At 43.4% G+C, this 21,510-nt stretch overlaps 1 protein-coding gene across 1 annotated transcript; it reads left to right on the top strand.

Moving 5' to 3' along the window:
• On the top strand, nt 1-17,543 carry crsp7 (cofactor required for Sp1 transcriptional activation, subunit 7). Its single transcript, XM_088907423.1, has 3 exons — nt 1-381; nt 14,401-14,475; nt 15,394-17,543. Exons 1-3 carry the CDS (start codon nt 310-312, stop codon nt 17,119-17,121), a joined length of 1,875 nt encoding a protein of 624 aa, XP_088763549.1. The 5' UTR covers nt 1-309; the 3' UTR covers nt 17,122-17,543.
• The last annotated feature ends 3,967 nt before the right edge of the window (nt 17,544-21,510 follow it).

Here is a 21,510-nt window from a genome sequence, read left to right as displayed (position 1 = left end):
GTTTTGCTCCAGTTTATTTCAGGGAGCCTTGGAGTTTGGAGAGCGCCGGAGTGATAGTGAAGCACGGGCGAGATCGGAGCTCCTTCTCCCGGGATATATATATACACACACACACACGCGCGCACACACACACACATATACACACGCACACGAAAAGAGAGCGAGAGAAAAAGCGCCACAGAAAACATGCCGCGCCACTTCCTAGCACATCTCCCGAAAGGCCTGTGAGTGTGTGCAAGTCACCTACCCGTCTCTTCGGAGGAATCTTCCCCCCTTGCCCAGGTCCGCCGATCCGCACCAGCCCAGGCAATGACAGCGGCCTCGGCAACCCCGCAGCAGATGAGAGACCGGCTGCTACAGGCCATCGATAGCCAGAGCAATGTGAGTAACGGCGCTGTCTCCCTCTCCCTCTCCCCCTCTCTCTCTCTCTCCCCCCGTATCTCCGTGCGTTGCGAGTGCTCCGGCTGCGCTCGCCCGGGTGTTCCCGGTGCGATCTACAGGTTAGCACCGCGCACCAAACACGAAAGGGGACCCCCCCCCCCTGCCACCACAACCACCACCACCACCACCACCATCGGGACTCCCGGCTGGAGGGGCTCTAGCCAGGAACCGACCACCGTCCAGTGTGGTCGAGAGGTTGTGCAAGACGTTGGAAATGCAGTGTGAGGGGAAATGTGCAGCCAAGCGCAGGAGTGACTTGTCCCCGCCTGGACAAGTTCGATGCTGACTAGCTGGTTTGCTAAGCTGATAGTTTCTTCTCTCCCCCCCCACCCGTGCACTTAGGTTTCGCTTTGCAAGCTCCTCACGGGGCGAACGACACATAATTCAGCCCTATTTCAGGCTGTGATGGACAGCAGTTCGGTGTTGGTTGTTAAATTGAGGGTAGTCTCCCCCCCCCATACTGATCCTGTGGAAGTGTGTGTATACATCAGGATACGTTGTCCTGTTCAGAGTAGCTCTCTTGTGTGTGTGTGTGATGTGTACATGTCAGTCTTTCTGCCCACGAAATCATTCGTATTTTCCCCAAAGTATGGGTATAACCTAATGTGCGTGTCATATATGCACGGGTAGAGAGAAAGCCTGAAAGAATGTCTAAGCTGCTTTAAACTACAGCACTCTTCTTTTGACAGGGCCATACTTAATCTGGGGGCTAAAGAAAAAACACTCTTAAAGTTGCACACTTTATTGTAAAGAGTGTTTTCTAAAATGCCTCCCCACGTTTAACAATCCGATTCTTCGTACGAACCTTATTAAAAGTTCGTAGGTTCGGGTCCTCGGCGCTTGCTCTAGTCGAAATATCTCGGCGGCTTGAGCCACCTTCATCCCGGCTCGGGCTTGTACTCGAGCCCGAGGCTTCGGTTTTAAGCTGACGGGCCTACGAGAAGGGGGAACCGCTGAAGTAGATGTGTTTACGGCCTAAATGTAAAACTTTTCCGCCCGTCTCGTTTTCTTTTCTCAAGTTAGGTACCGTGGGAAATAAGTAGAAATACACTTTGGAGTTTTTTTAAAACGTATCTCTTTTCAGATAAGAAATTAGCTTGTCAAACTCAAAACACGATACATTTTATCTATCTTAATGTAATGTAATACTGTATTCAAGAAACTAGTTAGGAGTTTAGGAACGTGTGATACTCCTGCTAATTTAGTTGTTTTTTTAAAATAATTTTAAGTAAAATAAACTGATAAAGATTCAACCATTTGTGCTGATAATGTAGGTGATATTTTCCTTTCTTGTGTTAACGCTTAGAAAAAGAAATTCGAATATAAAAAGACTGCTTAGAAGTCGAATTATAATTTAAAATAACGCTTTTTATGTTTGTTCGACATCTGCTTTCAGTGTTTACAGTGCTGTACTGCCTCCTGTAAGATTTACCCTCGACGTCGTTAAAACTGACAATCACTCTATATCGAAATGAATTGCTTATGTCTGAGCAAATATCTTTTAAAGACACGTGCTAAAGTGTTTTAGACCGACTTAAGTTCTTCAGTTGGACTGCGGCAGGGGTTTATACTAAGAAGTAACTGCTTAGACTTGACACGGGAAGTGTTTTCACGTACTTGGCTGAGGTTATTGGATGGCGAAGTATCGGTATGAGCTTCAGATGTCCATTTGTAGGCACAACGTTTTAATTTGACGAAATTTGAGAGTATGGGGCTGGGGCACATGGAGTTTAGATCATGTGTAAGAAAGTTTCTAACACTTTGAATTACTTTGTTTTTTATTTGTATGCTTTGTCTATTTAAGTGATTTTGTTTCGGTTGCTTCCTAGTTGCTGAGGGTCACAGGAAGGAGGTTGCCCTTGGGTGTATTAATGTTGTCCATGCTTTCAAGTCATTTCTAAGGCCTACTTAAAATGGGCTAGGGAAAACGCATTTAACTGGAGTCCATTGGAAAAGGCCTTGTAGTCCTTGCTGTCTTCATACTGGAGTGCTTCAGGAGTAGCTCCTGTGATATACAGTAAATGAGCCAGTCATCCCAAACAGCACATCAATGTAAAGATGTGGTCAGATCCACATTAAAGGACATCTTCGTTCAAGAAAAATGTTTTGCAGGTTGCAAAGCATGCACAGGTGGACAGAAAATAATGAAAGCACCAGTAAAAGTCCCCCGAATAGAGTGTGTAGCCACCACCTTCGAGCCGTGTTAACCATGGCATAACGTCTACTAGTGTCTGGAATTCTGCAGGAGGGATGCAGCACCATTCATCCACAAGACTCGCGCAAGGTTGGTGGGGGTAGAAAACACTGTCTCGGGCATTATTCTGGAAGTGCCTGTTTGGGTTCAGATCTGGTGACTGAGAAGGCCATGACACACGGAGAACCTCAGTGTCATTCTCATCAAACCACGGGGTGACTTGGGGGGGTCATCGTCCTGGAAGACACCCCCCCCCCCCCGACCTATGGGAAAGACATGCTGCAACATGGGGAGAAGATGAGCACTCGATACCTTTAAGTAGTGGGTAACGTTCATCTTGTACGCGAAAGCGCCCCGTAACATTAGGGAAGCACTCTTCGCTGTGGGAAGGCCATTTACGACGATTGACTGATTGCTGCACTCTGGGTTGAAATTTGTTGAGTCACCCTTTGTATCTTGCAGTTTGAATTCGTGCGTGGATATCATGATCCTGGAGAGTGGGGGGCTTCCACTCTCTGTGGTGCTTTGCTGATGTTGTCTTCCCCCCTGTGCTTATTGCTGACATCATTGCTGGTGTCTCAGTGGTGTAACACTGAGCTGTCTTTGTCCTCTCCTGACCAAGCTCCTGTCAAACACGGTGTGCCCTGACAAGCACACTTCTTTCACAGTCACAAAGGTCTGCTTCTGGAGCTATGCTAGCTGTAAATGTCTGTCCAGCATTTTTGTACTTGATCCTAAGCATGCTATGATGTTATTTGCTTGGTTAAAATGTGAGCCACACCAGCGTGGAAGACCCTTGCTTTCAATATACTCGGTGTCCCTCATTTACACAGGTAGGGCTGGGCGATATGGCCAAAAACATTATCACGATAAAAATTTTCATATCAGTCGATATCGATAATTATCGCGATAAATGTCAAATCATTATTTCTTTCAAGTTTAAAAGCAGGTTTTTTTCTCCTGAGTGAAAGTTGAAAAAAACAGACGGTTAATTGGTAAATTAAACAACTTTTTATTTTAAGAACACAACAAACACTTGCCAAACAGCAGAAACATTAAACAAATCTGTTACCTGCCTGGTCTGCAACATGCACGCGTACTCGCGCACAGTATTTTGTGTGCATGCGCAAAGCATAAATATATATATCGAACATTTATCAAACTTTTGTTAAAATTATATAGAGGAAAATTATATTGCGATAATTATCGTTATCGAATTATCGCCCAGCTCTATACACAGGTGTTACCATTGTTTTTTTGTCCACTACCTGTACATGATGGTCAGTTTCCACTAGGCAGGGACAAGGACCCACTAGTGAAAAGCAGGCTGCCATCAGGTATTGGGATTGGCAGATGAGTTGGCATTTTAATTTCATCCAGGCATCTGTTTTCTTTTCCATCGGATAAGTGATTTGAGAACCACTTGTCATTAACACTGACGACCATTTTTATACAGCAATATGAGCGAGTTGCCTTGCTCAAATATATATCAATATATGTCCCATTTGGGATTTGAGCACAGATCCAGAGTTCCTAAGCTTTACTCTGCATAAACTGCACCTATTCCAGTGTGTGAACACAAACTATAATGCTACCACTTTGTGCTTAATGGCTGGACGCTGGGGTAATACCCCTGCTCTTTCTGAAACCCCCTCAGATTTTAAAGGACCACAGAGAGTCGTGACATCGTTTTATGTCTTATGTCTCATCCAAAAGATGACGCCTTTTTTTATAGTGTCCCCATTGCTGTACTGGAGCATTAGGACCCACAGACTGCAGGCTGAGCGCTCCCTACTGGTCTCACTCACACCTCTTCCAGTGCCAATCTTAGCTTTCCCCGTAGGTCTCCCAATCAGGTACTGGCCAGGTTCACACCTGCTGAGCTTCAGTGGGCTGCCAGTTGTGAGCTGCAGGGTGATATATCTGTTGGCTGAATGCTGAGTTGGCCTTTCAATTCTTTTTCCCCTGCCTGTCCGATTGGACTTAGCTAGTCACTGGAGCTGGCTCTGAAGTGCCACGGATCACGTTGTTTTTGTAACGACGTCCGTTTCATTCTGGAAGGGTGTTCCAGTAGACCGATTCCTGTAATGTAGGAAGGAGTCGATTATCAGAGGTTTCTTGTCAAGCTGACCAAGCAACATATAAGTCACCAAAAGTGAATAGAAACAGTGTCTAAAAACCATTGTGGTTTATATGCTGTTCAGTAAAAGACCATCTTTAATGGTTTACCAGCATGGTGAAAAACTGACATGTAATGTGCTGTATGTAGGCAGACATATACAGTAGTTAATTGATTCTGTGAAAACCTGGAGACAATTACAGGATATAGAAATGTTAATAACGGGTAGAAGTACCTTTCTTTAAAAGCAGAGTTTATTTTCGAGTATAGTACATTTTTTTGGTGATTTTCACAGATTCTTGCTAACTAGGATCGCTAACAGCAGGTAAATGGGGTCAGCCATCATGAGAGCTACAGGGTCTGGATGGCTGACTTTGTGGGTTACTTGACAGCACATGGTAGAATTAGACTGCCGCCTCAAAGAGCAGAGCAGCCGCACGCTGAAGTAGTAAACTCTTCTCACTTTGACTCGCCTGATGAGACATAATACCACTCTGTCAACCAATGAATCGCGAATTCACCACACCAAAAAAAATCCCCTTTCATGAACCTGTGGAAAATGTTCATTATTCAGTGTTCAAAAAGTAAAGGTTGATTCAGGAACCTTAATCACTTAATATTTATTATTATTGATGATGTTTAGGTTTGTTGATTATCTTTTCGTCTTTTCAACATGGCAGTATATGTATGTTTCAGCATGGCTGGTGTAGATGGTTTTGTTGCATTGTGACTAACATACCTACATGGTCTTGTGCAGGAAATGGAATTGCACTGCTTGTTGTACAAGACAAGCTACCTAACCTCAAGTGATCTGTAGTTTTCCCTTCAGTTTGGCTCAAGCAAAAATTGTTCAGTTTTAGCATGGCCAGTTTCTTTTTTGTGTACTCCCCTCCAGCTTCAGCTTTTGTTCATCAACCCTGGGCACAGCCACGCAGGGATGAACCCAGAGTGGGCGCCTCTTCTGCTGGATGCACCGTCAGGCTGTACGGCTTTCTTCAGGGAGTGAGCTCCTAACATCGAGCTCCAGCTCGACAGAGGTTCGACAGAACTCTACAATGCTACGTGTCATTGTAGCGGGTGTTTAGCAAGTAACTAGGGTCACTCCCGTGCTAAAACACTGATGCCCTGGCAAACGTGAGTGACTCTATCGCTTGTGTGCTTCCCATTCTGTGGGAAACCAAGCAAGGTGTACTAAGGGCACCGCTGGGATATGTGCCTGCAGCTTCCAGGCTGTAAGGACCACAGTCTGCACGCAGGACATTTGCCTTTACGGCTTGAGCCTCTCTGTTTCGGTACTTTGACCGTGAGATCAGTCCTAAATCAAATCATTGTTGCTTTTTTTTTTGTCAGCACAGATTCAACGAAGAACATTCTTTTCACTTCAGGGGACTCCCTTCTACTTTCTTTTCCTTGGAAAGTCCAGGGAATCCCGTGTTTGAGTAACGTTGGGTCTAAAATGCAGCCAGGTTGGATACAAGACGCGGGAGCCGCGTCGGCAGTAGAATTTATGAGCACTGTGCCAGAAAAGGGGCATATAGTAGAGAAGAGTATTATCTGCTGAAATACCCTACCCCACCACGTGATCCGTTTAAAAACATTTTGGGTTTATTTTAATTCATTACTTATTAGAATTTGCTCATAGATTTGTTCATAGTTTAGGAAAGAAACTGTATTCCGATACCAAAGTATTTACTCACTGTTCAGACAAAATCTTTTGTATTTTCCAATGCCTTATTACAAACCTGACTGATGTGGTGGGGGGGGTCTGTGAGGTTAATTTTCTGCTGAAAGGTAGAAAGCAATTTTCTGACTGTTGAGTTTACTGCTTTTCAGTGTGGACTAAACCTCTTTTAGTTAACTTGATTGTTTATGCACTTTGTTTTCTGAATGTTTTGTTTTTTAAGGCCATAATTTGTCAAATAGAGCCACAATAGATCTAATAAGTTGCTTTCTCAGAGTGCTGTCTACTCTATATATTCAAGTTTAGGCTAATTCTGATCTTATCCACTGTGAGCCTGGCTTCCCAGTACAGTAGCTTAGAGGATGAGAGGATTTCACAGAGAGGAGACAGTAGAATTGCCTGCTTTGGCCCTTGCTCAGAAAGCCATTCTGGGAAGACCTAGCTCTCCTGTAGAGTGCATAGCGCCTCCTAAAGAATATGAAGGAAGCCCAGTTTTTTAAATTGCATGTAGAGGTCACCTACAGGTCATAAGTACAATAATGTACACAGAAAGTAACAAACCAGTTGCACAGTAGATTTTAACAAGTAAAATGTCAGTAAGCTATTTGTAGAGGTACACTGATTACTACACGAACAGCATCAAATAAATATTGACTTTGTTTTATTGTGATAGCAGCTTGAAGTTGGGAAATTACAGGTGCTGTATTAAATTTCCCCCCCCCCCCCGAGTAAGTAGAAGAGCTGGACTGAGCTGAACTGTTTCTCATTTTTTGGCTTGGGTGCAGTGGAAATTTTGAAGATCCCATATGCTGCATGGTTAAATTTTAACTTGAGCGCAGGTCATTTTGGCTCTTCTCTGTGGCTGGCAGCTCTGCAGTTGGCTCCCAAGATTCAGAATAGAGAAATAGTGAATTCTAAGTATCCTTGAAAGTACACAGAAAAGGAAATTAATGAGTGAATTTTGTTGGAGCCAACCCTTCATTCTAGAGATTTCCATAATGAAAAGTGTACTGAAAATGAAAGTAAGGAGCAGTTCACAGCATGTACAGGGCTTCGGGTTTGATTACGGAAGGTGCAGTTAGTCTGTGAATATCTGACATTCACCCTCTGTCTGCTCTTTTGTTTATCCAGAAAGAGATGAGCAGTAACAGAAAATCACCAGGCTTGAGATTTAATATGTCAGCTGATGTGAACACAAGTGTTTTTTTTTGTTGTTGTTGTTGTTGCTTTCTGGGTCACAGTGGTTTGAGCCTCTTGGCCAGGTTATTATTATAAATAAGATTTTGTTCTCCGCTAACTCATGGTGTTAAATTAAGCTTCATTGTGGTGTCTGTGGTGTACTGGGCGGCACTGTAGCCCAGTGGTCAACATTATGGCCTCACAGTGCTGGGGCCCTGAGTTCAATTCTAGACCTGGGGTGCTGTCTGCGTGGAGTTTGTATGTTCTCTTTTTCGCATGGGTTTCCTCCCACAGTCTAAAGCCAAACTGTACAGGTAGGCAAATTGGCTTTTAGGAAAAATTAGCCCTGTTTTGTGTGTGTATGTCCATGTCTGCCCTGTAATGGGTTGGCTTCTCATCCAGGGTGTGCCCTGCCTTGTGCCAATTGCTGGCTGGCATAGGCTCCAGCTCCCCCGCAGCCCTGAACTGGATGAAGCTGTTAAAACATGGATAGATGTGGTATTTGGTACAGTAATCCTCCTAACTATTGGACAAAAGAGGGGTCCAAATTAATACGACAAATTGTACGTCAAGGAGTAATTTCTTCATTATGAAAGAAAAACAAGCTCAGTTTTGCTAAGGTGTTGGGAATGGATACCCCAAAAGTTTTTCTTTTTTTTGTTCTAGTGGAGCTGACTGGCAAGCGTGTGTATGCGCAGTACTTGACAGCAGAGTGAAAATTCATTTCAAGGACACCTGCTGCTTCCCCCTCTGGGAGTCTATTCAGATATGTCCAGGGTATAAACTGCTTTGTGTTGTTCGGGAGGTTTCAGGCTGGCTGGGGGTGGATGGCTGGGTTGCTCCTGTTACCATACCCCCACACACACGTGATAAAATTGTTTAGAAATAAAATGCGTTTGTGTGTCACCTGGAGCCAACTCAATCTGAACATCTGTAGAAGCAGATGTAACGCACCGAAATGCATGCCAAAGAAAGTCCAAGGGCACCTGTTCAGAGCCTCATTGAATTCCTTGATCCAAGAGCCTCATCAAGTGATTTGTTAATACAGCCTTACACATGCTTTCCAACAGAAGGGTTACAGAACTTGTCCCATTCTGTTTTCTTAGTTGTGTTGTCTTCAGTGTATGCACATATCAAAGTCTCATTTGCGTTTCCAAAATTAGCCACCCGTTCAGGGGGGTGTGACCAACACTTAGGATGAGTTCACTGTCGAGGAAGACCATTTTTTAAAGTGGACAGTCTTTTTTTTAATTGAATGTGTTCATTTCAGCTATGACAGAAAAGTGCTTTCAGACAGCTGATAGTGCTTCTGTGTAAAAGTTTTGCTGTATAGTGCCTTCATAAAATACATTTGTGTTCTTATTCATAATATTAGGATGGCAGGCTGTGAGAATTTCTTCATCTATTTTCATTTTTTTTATAGCATCCTTCATCAGTGGAGTGCCTATCCCTTTTCTTTGTTCACTTGACTTACAGCATAGTCTGTTAGATAAAGTATGATTTAATTTACTACAGTGGGGAAAAAAAAAGAAGTAAATGGCGACAGGCGTTTGAGATTTAATGTTGATTTTTTGAATGCAGGTGGTTTCCAGACATGTTGGCCACAACTATGCAACAGGATCATTTGTCTGTCTGATCAGGCTGTTCTGGCAGGAGACTGTTGGGAAGGGTCTTTCCACTGGGCAGCCACTGGGTTTAAGAGTTAGTACCTGCCACACCTAACAGACTTCCACAGTGTAAAGAAGAGCTTGAGTGGGTAACTGATTGCTTTTGCTACATTGAACGTCTCACTGATGCACAGCATACGTCGTTTTGTAAATTCATGATAAAACCAATTTGGGCAAAACCTTAGGTTATATAAATTTAGGAAGGTTTTAATGCGCTGAATGATGGATTTATTTCAGTTCTCTACTGAAAGTACCTGTGCATATGATGGATCAAAAGACTTTGTCTTGGTCTTATTGGGGATCGTTCTTTGACTCTTGGCTCTGGCGTGTTTTTGGCTTTTACGATCACAATGAATTGCAGTTTATGGAAGGTTTGGCAGCTTGTTCCATTCTGTTGCGAACCTGCCTACCATTTGCAGGCCTGAATCTATCTGGATTAAATTTTCAGAGATAGTGTGAAATGAGCAGAGTTAAATACGGCTTTGCAGTTGTGAAACTTTTGTGTTGCTTCTGAGTTATAATTTTCTGGCCAGGAATTTCCCTGCAAGTGAGCCATCTGCAGCACGTGTAATCATGAGTGTCCTTCTTGTATTCCTAACCTTAACCCGAGTCCTTTCCAAATACTCTCTAAAAGCTTAAAATGTCCAATACACTTTTAAAATAATTTGGAGGTTTCGTAGATTTCATCTTCTATGTTTTGCAGTTATCTTCAAGTTCAAAGCTTATTTGCCATTTGTAACAAGTACTTTGGAATTCTTATTCATGCTTGTTCTGTGTACAGTTAGGTGAAGACAATAAATAAAAAGGTAAGTGAGTAGCGCAAAAAGACGGTATCATCCGGTATACATCAAATAGGCAGAAGACAATATACAATAGTAAACAACAGTGTGCAGTATATGATGAAAAAGATCATCATTCAGCACATTAAAATTAATGTTGAGTTATTTCAGTTGTTCTCCATTTAAAGTACTTATAGATATGGTGGATCAAAAGGCTTACCAGTCATTGGTAATGCACGGTAGTCAGCCAGCGTGTTTAGCTATTAATTGTTTGATTGACCTGCAACAAATGGGGATAAAAACGTTTCTGAACCTGATGGTCTGCTTTTTGATGCTGTGATAATGCAGACCGTAGAGGTGAGAACACTTGTAGCTTACACCTGTTGGAGTTTTATTAGCATCAGCAGTTCCGGATTACTGACTTGTAAAAAAAACAAACCTTCTTATATTGTTTGCAGTTCTTCTGTAGGTCGTTTTGCTTTGAGTCAATTTCTCTTGGTGAAAAATAGTTCAATTGTGCTGCACTAGAACTGGTGTAGTATTTAGGAGTGAACAGAACCATTCCAGTGGCAGCAGTACTTCTGCAAACATGTTTTCTTATGTAATTTTGTACCATTTTTTTTAGCAACAGTACAGCACAGCCTCTATTCACAAGGTTTGGTGCAGAAAACTGTCACAAATAGCCACATTCACGTGTAACGAGGTCCACCCCTCAGCTGCAAGTTGGGTTCATTGTGTAATAAACCAGAGGTTCAAGCCCTGGATTAGTTCTTGGATATTGCTTAGTCAAGGCTAATATGATCCTTACTGAGTGACTGAAGCCTATCTGGGTTCTTCAGCTCCTGGGTTGGAGACCACTGTGAGTTGGTTGCTGTAATGGGAAAAGCAGCAATTTGTGCTGTCTGTCATGTATCATCAGGGATCTGGAAACAGGTGTGAGGTGTAGTGGAGAATGGTTTGGCTATTTTTAGGCACCTGTAGCTTTCTCTAGCATTGCAACTCTTTGTATGCTTGAAGGACTGTAGAAGACACTAGAACGACTATCCCAGTGGGCCTAATCTCCCAACACAGCTGTTGATAATTTGTATCGCATATATTAAAGACAGGAGTGTGCAGTGGATCTATTTACATATTGAATCTAAATGTTCTCTCTTGTTAGATGTTTTTTTTATTTTACATTTTTTTCCTTTTGCAGATTTTCTTTGAGAGTTTCCAGAAGCGTGCATATGTGTGAATACAAAATATGATTCAATTTGGAAAAATATTTCAGTAGATTTGAAAATCTGATTATTAAACTAGTGATATCTTTGATCTGTTGCCTTTTATACATTCTAAAAAAATGTACTAGCTGTCTTGGTTTCTTTACAAATCGCGCTGTCTATTGTTTCAGGCTATGTATTTCACTGCCTCAAAGAAACCCGAGTCATTTTGTGACTGCATGTTTTTCAGAAACAATTGCTATTTTCATCTTGGTGTGCCTGGATCTAGAGACTGAAACTGGCTGAACCGTTTCTGCGCAGTGAGGTTTCGAGGCAGTAGAACTTTGCTGTCGCACACCTGTGGTCCTGAAAGCCCATGCAAACTTGGTTTCAGTTTTATATTTTAAAAGCAGTGTCACATAGTGTTTTTTATAGCTTCTGTGTCGCGTCTTATATAGAGTGTTTTACATGATTCAAATTAATGTCTTGTATGGTAAGTGGCTATTATAGGCATGCACATAAATCCTGAGTCCAAGTAGCTAAAGAGTTAAGGACAGGAAGCATGCTCTTAAAAATGTATTTGGGTGCCAGTGGTTCAAACACTGCTCCATACAAAGCCACTAATTTCACCTTTATGGCACATGTTTATCCCTGCTTTATGCAGATCGTGAGAAGGCAGAAGTCAGATTTTAAAGACCGAATAAGATTTATTGCTTTTTTTATGCAGAAAAGATGTTTCATAGGTAATGGTTTATTTGCATGACGATCGCTCCTGGAATTCTCTGGATTGGCCTTTTCTTCTAGAGCTTTATGGGCCAAGTAGTTCAGAGACTTCTGATTGATCTTTTTGTTCCTCTACTCTGAACAGCAACACCAGTTGATTCCATTTTTTGCTAATGTGCATCTAACCATTCCTGAAGAAAGGTTAACACCTGTACTTGCTGGTAATGTGCAAGGTGTTTGCTAGATCATTGGTGTGGAGGCTCCTGGGAAACCTGATCCTCACATTAGTGGTGAATACTCAGATCAGCTTGATGTAATTAGTGGATCTGTGTTGTAACTGCTGTTTGTCCTAGTTTATATCAGTGATTTAGATTCTGGTATAGTTGCAAAGTGTGGCAAAAACATAAGTTATACATATAAGGTGGGGAAAAATTAGTTTTAATGTCTATGAATACAGCATAGCTGCTTATATTGGCATTTCAATTACATCTTCCAGACAATGCGAGGAAGTAATAAAAAGGGCAAACAGAACATTGTCTGACTTTTAACTAAATCATAAAGGAAAAACAGAAAATCTGAGGAAAACAGTTGTGACACAATGAAACCAATGAGTACAAAACCTGAAGGCAACAGCAAAAGTTCAGACGGGGATAAACATTAGATATCTTGTTTTTTTTTTTAATGTTTTGCTTTCTTGATAAGTAGGGGTCGGTAGTGTTCCAGGTTTCTTTTTTTGAGAGTTTGGCATTGAGATTTTTGGGAGTTGGCACTCTTTCTGAATGTTGGAACATTGCAATCATATCAGCAGGAACAAATGGAGCACGTCATTCCTAAATTACCACTTTTAATTGCTAGTGCTGCAGAGTCTTTGTAATCAAACCACCAATTCTTAATTTTACAGAGTCCCTTTTAGAGATGACTATGAATGCGACTCACACTGCTATAGGATTAACATTAACTGATACTGGAATACTGCAAGTACAAAATAACAATGCTGTAATCCTTTTCTGTATTTAGGTCTAATGCCCCCCTTGTAAAAATCTGTCTTTAGAACAAGAAAGGCAAAAGTGAAAATGTTGTCAGGTGAACTTTTATGTAGCTTGGGCTACCTGATGTGCCACATGCTGTGGCTGAGTGATGGACTTGGCTTCAGTGACAAGGTTGATGGAATTAATCTAATCCATACCTGATAAACGCAGATTTCACATCTTAAGAATTAAGCCCCTACCTTTTGAATCTCTTCATGGAAGCAAAGTGTATACTCGTGTACAGTACCATGTGGTGTTTGTATCTGTTACTGTATTGCACAACTGTTGAGGCAGCTGGTAAAAATCCATTCCATTCATGAATAACTGAAAGTATATAACCATATTATTGGATTCCTTACATCAAACTTTCAAAGTAATGCATTAATTTGCAAAAACTTTAATTATAATGACCTGCACCATCACAGCCATTCAATTGCAAATGGGGTGAACTTAAATCTGAATTTTTTGGGAACTTACTATACCCATTTCAAAACATTTAGGATGAATGGGGACAGCTCTCTCAGAAACTGCATGGTGGTTACAACTGGGAGTCGCTGTTGTCAAAATGTGGGGCCTGTGTTCTAACACGCTGGAAGGACTGAGACTTGGGAGATGGTGAATCCCGAATGTGCCCGCTGGATCTCAATCTGCACTCAGGCTGAGGGTCATTATATAAATAACCACTTGTGATATCAGAGTAATTTGACTCCTGTATGATACTATTTACTTGTTTCATAAACTGGTCATCCCTGCACAGATTGAACTTGTTGGGACATGTAAACCACTTCAGTGACCTATAGACACAAAAACATCTGGTGAAAGTAAATTTTAACATGCCTATAATACTTCAAACCAGCTGCCTAAAAAATTCTCTCGCCATGGGGTGCAATATAGATCTAATCCTTCACCTTGTACCTAGCAGGTCGGAGTAATGCATGAAACTCAGTGTTGTTTTTATTTGGCCTTTGAATGTACTATACAGGTTTTTTCCTTCTTTCCCAACATAGTTTTCTCAGTATACAAGATTCGTTTATTTGTCCTAGATCGGTAAAAACGGACTTTCCTGCAAATTGAATTCAGAAATGTGACCAGAACAATAAGACCATAATTTGATTATGCTGTTTGAGTATGGTTTGGTCCCCACTTTGCAACAAGTTGGGGGGGAAAAAACATTTCTTCTTCTTGATCTGCGATATTATACACTTGCCTGTTCGGAAGGCTTGTGACAGAAAGATGTGTGCCAGAAATCTTCTGCCATCAGAATTGAGGAGAGTAAACCCCAGTGTCCTGATCAACAGCCTTCTCCACTGCCCCCTCTTTGCCCTGTTGATGAAGAAAGGGGTACCCAAACAGTTCTCATTAATGTGAGGTTTTGTTTTACTCCCCACAGATCCGCAACATGGTGGCCGTATTGGAAGTGATCTCCAGTCTGGAGAAATATCCCATCACCAAAGAAGCACTCGAGGTGAGATTCCACATGCACCTTGCATGACGAACCTCAGACTGCGCCTTAACTTGTTGAGACCCCTTAGACTCTCAATAAAACTGCCTTCTTGGACCATTCAGCCTCTTACAAAGTTGAACAGTTTGTGAATGTCTTATAATTTCAAATATGATAGATTTAGAGTTACTAAAGGTTTAACCACCTAAAAACTGCCCTTTTCACCATTCTAAGGTGAGACATTTAAGTCCTATTTCTCTTTGAAAGTATTCTATATTGGAATGTGCTAAGGATTGTACATCTTGTGTTTTGCATAGAGATGTGATGTTGCTTTTTAAACCTTTGTAACTAATGAACATCAATTGTCAGGGGAAGACTTTAGCAGTTCTCAATCCTGGGTAACCCCTGTCTCTTTTGGTTTGTAATCGCAAGGTATTTTAATTTGGGCATTTTTTAAAATTATTTTTCTACTCTTTAAAAAGCTGAGAGGTTTGTAATTGGTGAGAATGCTTAGCTAATTTGTAAGCTTCAGGACTGCTTTTATTGAGGTGTGCTACCAAGAAACTGGACCAATTGGAATAAAAACATAAGGAAAAACACTGACTCGCTTTAGGAGCCCCCAGTATCATTATCACCTGTGTCTGCTCATTATCAATTGATCACCTTGTAAATGCTGAAATAAGCAAGGAAATTCTGAACTGGCAAATTCAGAGACTGCATGAAGTTGTATGTACCAATATTGTTAGAAATAAAGCACGTTGAGTGTTGTAAAAAAACAAAACAATCAAACAGGTAGCTTAGAGCTACTGTACCTCACAGCACTGGTGATTAAGGGACGGAAGTACTCCAGGACCAGGACTGAGAACCACCGTTTTGGAGCATAGATAGAATATGCCTGATTTTTAAGGCAGAAAATGTATAATATACCTTTTTTTAATACAGGAAACTCGGCTAGGGAAGTTAATCAACGACGTGAGGAAGAAGACGAAGGATGAAGATCTCGCCAAGCGTGCCAAGAAGCTCCTGAGGAACTGGCAGAAGCTAATTGAGCCCGGCCAAAATGAAACTTTGCCGAGAGGGGGGCCGGGCACACCTGGCTCGGCTAATGGCGGCTCTCACCCGTGCCGGCCGGAGATCGCCCCTCCTGCAGTGAGCCCTGCGGGCAAACCAGTGCAAGAACTGAAAAGCAGGAATGACATTCACAACTCTTACTCTCCCAAGCTGGAGAAATCCAGCAATCGCAAGCGAAAGGGAGAGCAAAGAGACGGTCATTTGTCAGCAAAAATTTCAAAGGCTGCAAATGACCGGCTACAGAACTCCACCCCGCCCCCTACGAATGGGATCGGAGGCAGTCCGGAGCCTTTCCCTAGCCCTCTGGATGTCAGCGGGCACCCAGGTCCCGACAGGAGCAGAACGGAACATCTGGAGAACGACAAACACAACAAGATTCCGGTGAATGCCGTCAGACCTCACACCAGTTCTCCTGGACTTGCCAAACCTCCCAGCACTTCCTCCTTACTCAAAACTGCTGTGATGCAACAGCATGCAAAAATGGATGAAGTATCGGGAGGAGGAGGAGGAGGAAGTGGGCAGCCCCAGCCCAGAAGCCCCCGCTGCGCCTCTTTCAGCCCAAGAAGTATTAAGGAGGAGACAATGGCCAAGCGGCCAACCACATATGCACCAAAAGGGACTCTGTCGAGCCCGTCTCAGAGTTCCAGGTTTCTGGATGTTGCTGCTCGGGTGCAGTCTCCCTTGCCTTTGCCCCAGCCTTTAACTCCCCCTGTCCAAGTATCGCATACCGATGGGCCCCAGCCCCCGGGACCCGAGAGCTCTAGGCACTGGCATGGTCAGGCCGACGCTGACCTGCGGCTCCAGCACAGCACGGGGACGCTCGAACTGCAGCCGCACAACTCTCCGCACGGTTCCAGAACCGCTTTGCACCACTCGGAATGCACGGTGCCGCACGGGCTGAGCCTCCCCTCGGAGGCCGCAAAACTGGACGGCGATGGGGCGGCTTCGAGCTCCGAGAGCAAACGGAAGAAGAAGTACAGACCCAGAGACTACACGGTCAACCTGGACGGGCAGCCGGCTATGGAGGGGAGCACAAAGCCGGTGAGGTTAAAAGAGCGCAAACTCACTTTCGACCCCGTGACTGGGCAGATCAAACCTTTGACACACAAAGAGTCTTACCAGGGGGAAGAGCCAGTAGGGCTGCCCCTACCCGAGGCGCACAGGACGGATGTGCTCAAGCAGAAGCCTGGCGCGCCCCTGCCCAGTCCCTTCCAGCAGACCAACTGGAAGGAGCTATCCAGGAACGAAATCATCCAGTCCTACCTGAGCAGGCAGAGCAGTTTGCTCACGTCCTCAGGGGCTCAGACCCCCGGGGCCCATTTCTTTATGACGGAGTATTTGAAACAGGAGGAACACGATATCAAAGAGTCCCGGAAGACGCACGTTCTAGTACCGGACAGCTCCGAAACGGACCTGCCGGGGGTGAGCCGGGACGTGACCACGGAGGATCTCCACAGGATACACCAGGAGCGCTGGCCGGGGGTGAACGGCTGCTTCGACACGAAGGACAACTGGTACGATTGGACGCAGTGCATATCCTTGGACCCTCACGGGGATGAGAGCAAACTACACATCTTGCCCTACGTCTGCCTAGACTGAGCGTGTGGTTTTAATGCTTCAGGAATGGAGGAGTGCACGCCCGCTGTAGAAAGTGGGGAAGGCAGGACTGCTATACTCCCTCCCCCTTCTTGCCTGCCACTTAAAGAAACGAGATGAGGCTGCCTTCAAGGGGAAGCGAGGGGCTGGCCTGTGCAGTTCCTCCGCTCGGAGACAGAACCGCGCCCTGTTTGCAGTATGCTGCTACCAACTATAACAAATTGCAAATTGGGGTTCAGATTGGGGGCGATCCAGTTCAGCTCCGGCGAGGCTCTGGGGGAGCAGGGGAGAGAGAAAGAAAGCAAAGTCTGCCACAAACCAGGGTTGACCATTCCAGCAGCTCAGCAGTCTGGAGCTCATTGTGTTGGCAGGTAAAAGAGGCTTTATGTGGCATCAAAAGAAATGAATAAAGTTTCCTTATCACATATGCATCTATTTATTTGACCTTTTTTGTTTTTTTTTGTTTGTTTTTTTTTTCCATTTGGCAGTGAAGGAATCTCTAAAAACAAAATGTGCAAAAAAAAAACTGTAGAGCTGTTCTGTTTGCACCATGCATCCTCTGTTTGACATGTTCTGCAATACCAATGGGGAAGAAATTGGGCACGCCCATGGTTTTGCACATTTCTTTTTTTTCCCCTCATAAGAGAAGGCTGGCCAGACCGGTAGCTCCCAACATTCCATACCCCTTCCTCTCCCTCAGTCCTTTCATTCCTGTCCACTTTCATATTGGATTCTTCTTTCGTACAGAAAAGTGACAGTCTGCAAAAAAACAAATGAATCTATTTTTAAATTGTATTAAAAAAGGAAAACAAAAATGAAGGGTGTATTTTTTCCCCCAGTTTCTATGAGCCATGCGCTTTTGCTTTGCATTTCCTTTCCCCTGTTTGATAGATGTGAAGCTGTTCCTTTGTCCCTCTCCTACCCCCAATCCCTCTTGCAAAGGAGGAAAAAAATGGCGAAACGGAGGGTGTTTCTAGACGGCAACTTTGTACTGTGAGGACAAAATAAGAAAATAAAAAGATCAGTTTGTATGCTGGAACTAAACTTGTTCCTTTATACATTCCTTTAGATATCGTTTGCCTTATGGGAAAAAAATCATAACACATTTTTTTGCAAAAAACAGAGCCTTAGTGAATGTACAGAACTTAGACTTCTGTTTCAGGTGGATGCAGAAGTGAGCAACTTTGCTATTTGGTCCTTTTCAGTGGACACGTTGTCATATAAATGTGGAAATAAAACACAAAAAAATGCACAAATGAGTATTTTAATAAATGTATGGATTGAAGTGTATTTGTATAAAAATGTTGCTAAAAAAACATTCCCCTCCTTATTTCACCTTACAAAGGCAGCGCGTCTGTGTGGCGATCTCCTAAATGGTTCCTCAGCCCTTCTTGGTACGTTCTAGAGCAACAGGTGGTGGTCCCCATGCTTTAAAAATTTCAGGAGGGCTGCTAACTGTGAAAGCATGGTCACGTCATGTGAGATTCTGTTGCTTCTGCTTGTGCTGGAGGAAATGGAGATTCCTGTGCTACAAATGGATGAGGATGGAGGGCCTGGAGGGCCTGGAAGACCAAAAGTAAGCAATTCTTGGACAGTCCATTCACGAAGGTGATGGGTAATTTCTATAGTAACTAATTTCATGGGGGTGAGGCACCTCCTGTACATGCAATCGATTTTAGTTTACGAAGCGTCTCTTGACATATTTCGTCTTGCCGACTCTTGTTGCATGTCCGTGCTGACGAGGTGACGTTGGTGACTTTGGAACTGCCTGGGATTGGGGTGAACCGGTGAAGGAGTTGGTGTGAGAAGGAGCTTGGCTGTAATGGAGTATTTCTTACAGTGTATTTGGTTACTTGGGTTGTTTCACTTCAAATGTGCCCTGAAACCTAGTCCTTCTAAATGTGCTTTTCATCCCTCGAGGCCCAAGCAGAGATGAAATGCTTTGGGGAAGTTTAGTGTGGTGAAACCATGATTTGTTTTCCCAGCGGATGTTCTCATGAGCACATTCTGAATTTAATATACAAATTGTGGGGAAACAAATCTGATCGTAATACCCATCTTGCAATACTAACTTCAACACAGCCCATTGAACTGTCAGGGTTAATAATGTGGATCTGTTTTCCTGAAAACCAGGGTGACGGGAAAGATCTACAGTAGCATTTCAGTTGTGTGACGTCTGGTAGGACATACACTGTACAAGTTAACCAGTGCATTGCTGTAATACACTGCCTTCTTCAGATAAAATAATTTTGAAGTAGAGGAGCTAAAAATGTTATATTTTACAAGAAGGGAGAAATGCAACTTTCGAATGCCTGCTACCACTGTCCCATTTAACAAGCAGGGGAATTTGTGCTGATGTCAAGTGCTGTCTTTCTCTAAAGTGACCATGCAATCGCAGCCATAAGCCCCCTGAAGTTGACTGCACTATGAGCGCATCAGCCTGTCACTGGAACAACCTTGGCTTTTCCATTCCAGTGCAAGGGTTTGTTCCGTTGAATCATTAATTGAACACATTTCAGGAATCAGACCAATTAAGTAATTAAGTGTTAATAAGGCTGTTGCAATACTCCTTGGAGTATTGCATTGGAGTACAGAGGACTGGAGGAGCAGGGTTTGCCTGCATCCCTATGTGAGACATAATTGTTGAATTAAATAACTTGAAGGAAACACCTGGTCCACAGTGCATTCCATATTGGAAGAGTGACCATAAATGTAGTAAATTAACAGTTACGTGGATTCTTTAATGAGCTGTAAATCAGCAGTATTCAACCCGGTCCCATGCAGAGTGTGGAGGGGTTTAATTGCTGTTGACTTCAGAATGGTGTTCTTGGACAAATTATTTGCTTGTTTCAGTTGTAACATGTTTTCCAGGTCTCTGGTTATTGCCTGTTGAAACAGTCCTAAATCCAGCTGGAGTGCGACTCTCCCAGACCCCTGCTGGAGACTCTGGCTGGAAGCCAGGATTGGAGGCTGGGCAAAACCTGTTGACTTTTCACACTGCCGATTAAACTCGCTGAGGGACTTCCTGATTGCTTGCCAAACATGGGACCTGGGATCACAGCTGGGAAAACCCAACGGGCATCCAGGCAGGAAGGGAGGCAGTAGTGTCTGATTTGATCAGCAAGGTGGAAGTAACATAGAGGCAGGGAAGGGTCTAGGCCATTGGCAGAGAAGCTCTGCTCTCATCACTGTGTTTGATTCATGGGTGTGAAAAGCACACCAGCTGAGGGCTGAAGCAGAGGGCTTGGTTCCTGAGGCACAAATGCTGTAGTGAGTAAGTCAGGAGCAACCGAGGCAAGGCTGGTAGGATAAGGATGCACAGCGATGCTTATGATGCTCAGAGATCCATCTCTGCTATAGACCTGTGGGGCACTCCTCTTGTTACTGTTCACGAGTTTGTACTCCTAGATCTGCTTACACAAGCATGTTTGAGCTTGTCTAAACCACTAGTGCAGATGCTGCCATCTAGGGGCTCTTCTGAGGATGTGCCGGCACCGCATAACAGCTATTTTTGCTGGAAAAATTGCAAAAATAAATATAACTATGAATTATTTCATAGAAGCTAGCTTTTCTGTCCTCTGTTTGTAGTGTAAGTACTAGAAACCGTTTTCCGAGCAAGCTTGCAGAAATAACGAATAGCATCTAAATTAATTGTACTGTGAATATCAGAGACCAAAGAGAGTTCAACGTTTTTTGGACCCGGGACCCCAGAGCTGCGAGGCAGCAATGCTGACTGACCCCCGTGCCCACATGCGTCCCCAGTTCAACTTCTCTGTGCAGTAAATTTAAAGCCGGTATACACAGGACCGTGAGCGCGATCGTTAAAAGATAATAAGCGATATTGCTCCAAAGCAGGAACAGGTGGAGGTTTCTCTGCTCCTCGCCAACCGGTACTTACCAGTGCAGTAAGCTCTCCGTTAAAAAGAAAGCGAGCGTGTTCGGAGACGCTACCCGGTATGCTCAAGTACATTAGACGACAGGCAATTTGTGGAAAGGATTGCCAGGGAGGTACTGTGGGTGTACCGCCACGGTCTGACCTCACATTATTACTGGAAACATTTGAGCACCTGTGGACTCGTGGAAAAACCAATTACTGAGCAATGCAGCACAACAGGAGCTGGAAACCGGGCTCAACGGGAAACTAAAAGACCAGCTGGATAACGAAACATCTATGGAATAATGTGACACCATTTTTAACATTATAGAACCAATGATATGTGAAAACGTATAGGGGCTCAAGATGCAAGATTTATCTGAAGATTTGATTTAAAACTAAGAGCTTGTCATCTTGTACACAGCCATACAGTATCTGATCAATTCTTCCACATCATCTTGTGTGTTAGTGATTCAGGAAGCGATACATTCCTCAAACAAAGCCCTGCAGCGTGAAAG

The sequence above is a fragment of the Atractosteus spatula genome, chromosome 28, assembly GCF_055471065.1.
Source record: "Atractosteus spatula isolate fAtrSpa1 chromosome 28, fAtrSpa1.hap1, whole genome shotgun sequence".
NCBI lineage: Eukaryota > Metazoa > Chordata > Actinopteri > Semionotiformes > Lepisosteidae > Atractosteus > Atractosteus spatula.
The sequence above is the reverse complement of the archived record's forward strand: the minus strand, read 5'-3'. Positions and strand labels throughout refer to the sequence as shown.